This window comes from Mandrillus leucophaeus, unplaced genomic scaffold (genome assembly GCF_000951045.1).
Source record: "Mandrillus leucophaeus isolate KB7577 unplaced genomic scaffold, Mleu.le_1.0 Scaffold1186, whole genome shotgun sequence".
Classification (NCBI taxonomy): Eukaryota; Metazoa; Chordata; class Mammalia; order Primates; family Cercopithecidae; genus Mandrillus; species Mandrillus leucophaeus.
The window spans coordinates 351836-359850 of NW_012100165.1; the positions used below are offsets into that span (position 1 = coordinate 351836).

The following is an 8015-nucleotide window of genomic DNA, read 5'->3' on the forward strand; positions in this document are numbered from 1 at the left end:
CAGGCTGGTCTTGAACTCCTGACTTCAGTGATCCGTCCACCTCGACCTCCCAAAGTGCTCTGCTTGCTGTTTTCTGAACACACCAAACACATTTCAAGTTAGTGCCTCTGTATTTGCTATTTAATACCATTCCTCGGAATGCTCCTCTTCCACATATCCACACAACTAATTTCCTACTTCATTCAAGTCACTATTTAAATGTTACCTTATTTTATCAATCTAAAAGAGTACTCCCTAGTCACTCTGTCCTTATCTCACTTATTCTCCATCTTAATATTTACCACCTAACATACCATGTATTACTTGGACATTTGTTTACTGACTGTCACTCCCCACCCCTCACTTCCTCCAACTAGAAGATAAGGTCCATGAGAAAGGGTGCTTTTTGTTGTTGTTCAGGACACCCTAGCTCCTAGAACAGGGCCTGTATGTGGAGGGTACTCAACATCTGTTGAACAAATGAGTGAAAATATTATCAAAACAGGACTCAGAGAATACAACAAAGGATAAAGAGTACACATATTTTGCTTTGGTAAAGAACTGGGACCTGGGACACTGCATAAGAAAAATGAGAATTCCAAACTCATGAAAACTTTATGGTGATCTCAAGTCTACAGATACTGTCCAAGCTCTTCAGAAATAAAACTAACTGTGAATTGGTTATGGAAAAATGTGATTATGAAGTACAAAGGTGGCAGAAAAGTTGAGTTTTGACTAGGATATAAGGCATGAAATAAACTGTTGTAAGAGAAGATTTTGGTTAACCATCTACATCAATTTTTTTGGGAAGAGTTTTAGCTGAAATAAAAGGCAAAGACAAGCTCTGAAAATGGGCTTAGTAAATTATTTGAATGCCATCATGTAGTCACAGACAATGTTCCAAGTGTGGAAACGAGGGCATAGTGGAAAAGAAGGTGGAATGTAAGCACAGAAGTAAAATCTAAGAAACAGAAACTGCCCAAGAATGTGCTAGAATGAAAGGGAGACTGAAATAGTTGGGGTAGCTTTAAAGGCCTAAAGTGAAAAATTAAACAAAAACAACTAAGCTGATAACATCAATCCAAGGGCATACCAGACAGGCACAGGCTTCAGAAAACATGGAAGAACAACAAAGATAGATTTCAAGCCTGATGGGGAAAAAAAGGGAAAGGAAAACAGGAGTAAACTGCAAATCAGAAACACAGAGTAGGAAGACAGCTCCTACTAAAGAAACAAGAGAGGGTAGGCCTACTTCAGGGCAAACGGCTTTAAATAGTATCAGAGGAAAGAGATGGATAAAGAGCATTTAAGGAAATCAGGTAAGAGAAAAATTTAAACTAGAATGTCAGATAAGCCAACATGTAGAATGATAGAAGTAAAAGGGAGAAGAAAGTCTCAAATGTTCAAGCATATTCTCAAAAATGGCAGAGGCCCAGTGCGATGGCTCATACCTGTAATCCCAGCACTGTTTTGTTTTTTTTTTTTTTTGAGACAGGGTCTTGCTGTTACCCAGGCTGGATGAAGTGCAGTGGTGCAATCACAGTTCAATGCAACCTCTACCTCCCAGGCTCAAGTGGTCTTCCCACCTCAGCCCCTCAAGAAGCTGGGACTACACTCATGTGCCACCATGCCTGATTAATTTTTGTACTGTTTTTCGAGATGGGTTTCACCATGTTGCCCCCTGGTCTGGAACTCCTGGGCTCAAGCAAATCTGCCCACCCTGGCCTCCCAAAGTGCTAAGATTACAGGCAAGAGCCAGCACTTTGGGAGACCAAGGCAGGAGGATCATTTGAGGCCAACAGTTCTAGAACAGCCTGGACAACATAACGAGACCCCATCTCTACAAAAAAAGTTAAGAAATTATCCAGGTGTGTTGGCACATGCCTGTAGTCCCAGCTACTATGGAGACTCAAGTGGGAGGACTGCTTGAGCCCAGGAGCTTGAGGCTGCAGTGAGCCATAATTGTACCACTGCACTCCAGCCTGTGCAAGTCAGACCCTGTCCTTTAAAAAAAAGGCATAAAATATGCCAAAATTAGCTAAGTAGAAATATGTCATTGTTATATGAGATACAGCATAAAGTTACAGATATGAATGAACTGAATCAAAGGTCTGTTGATTTTGTCACCAGCTCTATGACTCTGAACAAGTTAATCTCTCTGGGACTTTTTTCTTTTTTAAAAAAATAGGTTATTTCTTCTCTTTTAAAAAAAAAAATGTGTGAATGCAGGAAAAGTGGTTAGGTAAAAAAATGGGTGATCATTCTAAGACCTTTTTTCTCCAGTTTATGGGAGGGGAATGAGACAGGGAAAGCACAGAACTCTTAAAAGGAAGAATCAGAAAGACAGCAAATTTTTAAAATGGGAGAATAGTTAAGAACAGTTCTGCACAGCGCTTTACAATCTAAAAGTTGCTTTACATGAAGCATTATATGTTCACCTCACAACAAGCCTGAGAAGCTACAAAGACAGGTATCACTGAACACCATTTTATAAACAGAGCAACTGAGGACTCAAGAGATTAAGAAACCGGACTAAGGACACAGAAACCATAGCAGACCCGGGATCCAACCCAGATCTAATGGCAGAACCAAATGCATTATCTTTCTTTCCTTTTTTTTTTTTTTTTGAGACGGAGTCTCACTCTGTCGCCCCGGCTGGAGTGCAGTGACACAATCTCGGCTCACTGCAACCTCTGCCTCCCGGGTTCAAGCGATTCTCCTACCTCAGCCTCCCAAGTAGCTGGGACTACAGGCTTGCAACACTACACCCAGCTTATTTTTGTATTTTTAGTAGAGACAGGATTTCACCATGTTGGTTGGCCAGATTAGTGTTGATCTCTCCACCTCGTGATCCGCCTGCCTCGGCCTCCCAAAGTGCTGGGGTAACAGGTGTGAGCCACTGCACCCGACCCCTTTCTAATTTTTTTTTTTTTTTCAGTAGAGATGAGGTCTTGCCGTGTTGCCCAAGCTGGTCTTGAATTCCTGAACTCAAGCTATCTTCCTGCCTCAGCCTCCCAGAGTCAGTTGGGAATTACAGGCGTGAGTTATCACATCTGGCCCAGAATCCATTATCTTTCAAAGCTAAAATGATCTCTATTATCCCCTCCTCCTCCACGTAATTAAGGCTCTGTGGGCATTTTTGCGGATTATTAGGTAGTAGATAAGAGCTACATACATAAAAAAAAAAAAAAAATTTTTTTTTTTGAGACAGGGTTTTGTTCTGTCACCTGGGCTCAAGCGATCCTCCCACCTGAGACCACGAGCTCACACCACCATGCCTGGTTAATTTTTTAATTTTTTTTAGAGACAAGGTCTCAACATTTGCCCAAGCTGGTCTTGAACTCCTGGGCTCAAGCGATCCTCCTGCCTCAGCCCCTCAAAATGCTGCAATTTTAGGGGTAAGTCACTAAGCCCAGCCTAAAAAAATCTTTTAACGTAAAATAAAATTCCTTTAGAACTAAAGTAGTTTACATGTAAACTACACATCAACTCACTGTACAAAATGTTTTCGCACATAGTTGATCACAATCTATTAAGACTACCCTCTCAGTCCACATGTCCCTTATAGCTGGCAGAATTACTGCAGTTGTACTATTTTCAGCCTTTCTACATACCGAATAACTCACTTTTAACTTAAATTCTGACATAGTTATAAAATCATTAAACAAGTAACTTCAATTTGTGTATCCTGGATCCCAAGTGTATTAAGAGAATGGCAGAAGTAGATAAAGGTTTAGTTATGTATTTAGGTTTAAATAACATGTTTATTTTCTCACAGTTCTAGAAGCTGAAAGTCTTGAGATCTGGATGCCAGCATGGTCTGGTACTGATGAGGGCTCTCTTCCTGGGTCAGTTTTGTTTTAACATCTAAGAGGATTGTCACCACATCTCTGTTAGTGATAATAAAACAGCAGCATTTTCCTCATCCTATTCTTTGCTCTTAAAAGCCATAATCAGCCACAGCTGACTAACTACAGTAACAGTGAAAAATCTTAGTAACATAATCTGCTGCTTATTGGTCCTAACCTATTTTATTACTCCTTTTCTTTATGTATGTTTCAATGGAACAGATGAAGTTTTGGATTAAATTCCAAAAATGTTACGTATCTGATACTAGTATTTCTATTTTAACAGGAAAATGTTTTCCTTCAGAGTGGCTAAGAAACTCCAACAGAAAAGTTCAACATTTTCCCATGATCCTCACTCCTCTGCATTCCTCTTACTCCTGTACCCCCAAGTCAAGGCACCCTACTCTTCACAAAACAGCAGACTATGGTTTCTTTCTACTGGATATCGAGAGTCTTCTTGATGAAAACAAGCATAAGCAAGGATATAGGATCAAAGGGCAGGGTAACAGCAAAAAGGGGAAAATCCCAAAAAGACCAGAGAAAGTGGAAACAGGAGCTTGGTTACATCAGTGGCTACAATTACATTTCTGTTTTTATCCTGTATTACTTCATTTTTCCCTTGCGGTTCCTTTTTTAAAGTAGCTGCATAAACAGTGGCCAGATAAGAATGTTTGAAGTAGAAATTCAGGGGAAAACAAAGCCTACGCTGAATGGGCCACGGACAATCATGTATCATCTGATTACCACGCCCTGACATAAAGAGCATGCAATATAGATGATGTAAATAAAAAGAACATCGGATTCTTAGTCAGAAAACCTGAATTTAAGTCCTAATATGCTGCAGAATTTCTAACAAGTGAACTTTCCTGAGTCCCACTTTTCTAATCTATAAAAAAAATACAACCACCTGCCTACTGCTGTGAAAGCTGAAATGAGAAAAACACTACACATTTGCTGCATATAACTTTTAAAATCACTATAATGTTATGAAGGATAAAATTCAGAAATCTCCTTCTGCAATCACATAAAAAAACCATATTCTGACATCTCTTAACAGTTATACTGACAGGCGCATAATTCAGGTGGATAAATACAAAAGTGGCTTTTAAGCCGCTATCTGAAATAAACATTGTACACTCACCTAATTAAGTTTTACACAGCCCAACCATAGAGTATGATTACTCACATATAAAGCTAGTGCTATTCACCCACTTTCAACAAAATATATGTATCAAACTGCAGTTCCAGCAGGGTGCCAAGTAATCTACATCTCATTTAATGTTCTACGTGTAACCAGTGTAGCTAAAAAAGAGCATGGGTTTGATATCTGAATGACGTAAGTTTGAACACCAGCTAGGGTTATGGTAAGTGGCAGACCTTAGCCAAGTCTGCGCTGAAAATCCCTCAAATGTAAATTAGGAGTAACACGCCTCGCTTCATAGAATTAAGATTATTGTGGCCAGGTGAGGTGGCTCAAGTCTGTAACCACAGTACTTTGGCAGGACAAGGCAGGAGGATCACCTGAGCCCAGGAGTTCCAGATCAAATGATCGGCAAGACCCTGACTCTACAAAAAACCTTTTTTTTTTCTCAAGTGGCCGAGCATGGTGGTGTGTGCCTACAGTACCAGCTACTCAGAAGCTGAGGTGGCAGGATAGCTTGAGCCTAGGAGGTGGAAGCTGCAGTGGGCCATGCTTATACACCTTGTGCTCCAGCTTGGGCGACAAAGGAAGACCCTGTCTTAAAAAAAAAAAAAAAAGATTACTCTGAATGTATCTCTATTGACCCTAATCTGATGCCTAACACACTGTGGTTGCTCAGTATACGGTGGGTGGTTATTTTGACTGCCTTCTCATTTCCACAAAGCAAACACCCTTGTTTTTTAAGGAATATTTAAATTACACGTTGAAACACTATTACCAAAACTTCTTTAGGCCAAGAAGTATAATGAAAGGAATTCCAGAATATCATTTATAGATCCTGAAGTTGTGTTCCTAAAATTAATATAAGCAGAAGATCTAATCCAAAGAGTTTAAAGGTCATCCCTCCTTCATCCCGTCCCTTATTACCTGCTAATATGTACAGTTAGGTGACTTAAAACCCCAACAACTAGAACTCTTGAGGAAGGAGGTAGCTATTTCTAACAGCATCCCTATGAGAAGCATTTGCTGTAAGAGCCAGGCTGTCTGCTGTCCCTTCTCTAAGGACAGGTGAAAGCAGGAAGACAAAAGAGAAAAGAGGTCTCAGCTTAACTTGGAAAGCTAAATTAACTAAGGAAAGCAGATCAAGAAAGATTTGGGACATCATCTTCTTCAAGAATCCAATTTAAGCTTATGTCCAACGATATACTTTGGTCAGTCTTCATAGCCCTATTCCCTCAAACTAATTTCTTTCCTGCCCTGGAGCTCGGGACTTTATGTTCAGATGTGATCCATGACAACGTTCTTTCTTAAAAATATCAACGCAAATCTAGTGAAAGACCAAGGCTGAGATTTCATCAGATCCCCCTTTCCCTTCCAGTTTAATATTATTCAACTGTTCCTTTTTAAGACTACAAGAAATCAAGACTTGTGCCTTCACCCAGCAATGAAGTGGCAATACGTAAATCAGACTTCACATTGTATTTTTCCCCACATTTTCATGTTTGTAACTTTCTCCCTGCCTATGTTCAGCCTTTCGGGCAGCCTGAGAATCACATGTAATGACTGTCAAAGTAAATGATCTGAAGCACACATAAAAAAGAGCCACTGGTTAGAGTCAGCGTGTGTGTACAAACATGCAACTGTGATGCTCTCCCAGGTCAATCTCTCAAAACTCACAAAATCAGACAGAGACTGATGGTGAAGCAGGGTGGCCTGGGAGCAGCTATATACACAGAAAAGATCAAGATCTGAGAAGTAAAATGAAAAAAAGCTGCAAGAGAGTATTAAGGAGGAAAGAGTCTACTGTTTATCATGAGGGAGGAAAGAGCTAGGAATAGACTAGGTAGGAAGTGAAGAATCTGTGGAGGAAAAACCGCAACGGTAAAGAGAAAACAAAAACTCACCAAATTGGGAGGATAAAACGAGCCTCCTGCTCCAATTCCATGTTGTGGTTGTTTTTGTTTGTTTTGTTTTTTTCTTTCCAGGAAGTTACAAAACAGTTTTCAACAGAAGGATTACATTAACAAAGCAAATAAAGGAAACTTATGCTAAAAATGTAGCCTACCTACACTGAGAAGTCTGAAAACGGAAATACTTCTTTCCCCTTTTTGTAAAGGGTTTCAAAACAGTAGGAACAGGGTGAGGGATAAGAGCTATAAGAGGGGGAGGGGAGTAGCCAAGCTCTTCCTGAATATAGACAGTCTTTCGACTAAATGCGTATTTTAAATTTACCTTTTTGTGGTCAGCCGGCAAACTCTTCACTGCACATAGCGTTTGACTCTCAACCAAAATGTGATGAGTGGTTCAGACACCATAGGAAATTTAAGAGCGTATGCAAACACAAGGCAGATGCAGAACCAGGACTTGGTTTGGGTGGTACTCTAACACCCCCTCACTGGGTGGCTAAAACGCCACTAAGGTTTGAATTGTGACCAACAGTGAAATGGAAGAAAGAAAATAGCAAAGTTAAAGAGCCTACGTTTAGCCAGAAAACCATGCAATCAGCCGGAGAAGTTTGTGAACGGGCAGTAAGTGGAAAACAGCGGACACAAAGGGGCTAACTAGATAAACAGCTACTACAAATTCTGTCCGTCTTCCTTACGGGGTGCTACACAACTACACAACGAGTCCCTTCTATACAGAGGAATGCTGCTTCTCAGCCTAGGCGGTTACAGTCGCAGGCAGGGGCTGCCCGCCGAGAAGGGTCTGTCCGGCACAAACCCGCAGCACACACTTACTTTCGTCCGGCCATTGATTTTGTAGCTGCCCAGCTTCCCGTTACAGTGGCGGATCAGGTCGTCCATGCTGCTCATGAGCAGCCCAATGGTTTCGCAGCCGGGCTCCTTGCCCTCGATCCAGGTGATCTTATCGCCTCGGATGTCCTTGGACGAGTCGCTCTTCTGGCTGACCAGCTGCCCGTCCGTGAACTTCCCGGTGTCGTGCAGGGCGCGCACCTCGTCGCCGATCTGCTGTCCGGTCTCCTTGCCGAGGAAGTCGTCCACCACACAGATGCCGTGCTTGTTCATGCACGGCACGATGTACTCGAG

General features: G+C 41.3%; 1 protein-coding gene across 1 annotated transcript in view; it reads right to left on the reverse strand.

Annotated features, from left to right (window-relative positions):
• EGLN1 (egl-9 family hypoxia-inducible factor 1) overlaps positions 1-8009 on the reverse strand; it is a 58603-nt gene extending 50594 nt beyond the window's left edge. The window contains exon 1 of the mRNA XM_011965742.1: positions 7707-8009. Within this exon, the coding sequence (XP_011821132.1) occupies positions 7707-7994 (288 nt within the window). The 5' untranslated portion in view covers positions 7995-8009. The remainder of the gene's footprint in view (positions 1-7706) is intronic.
• Between the last annotated feature and the right edge of the window lie 6 nt (positions 8010-8015).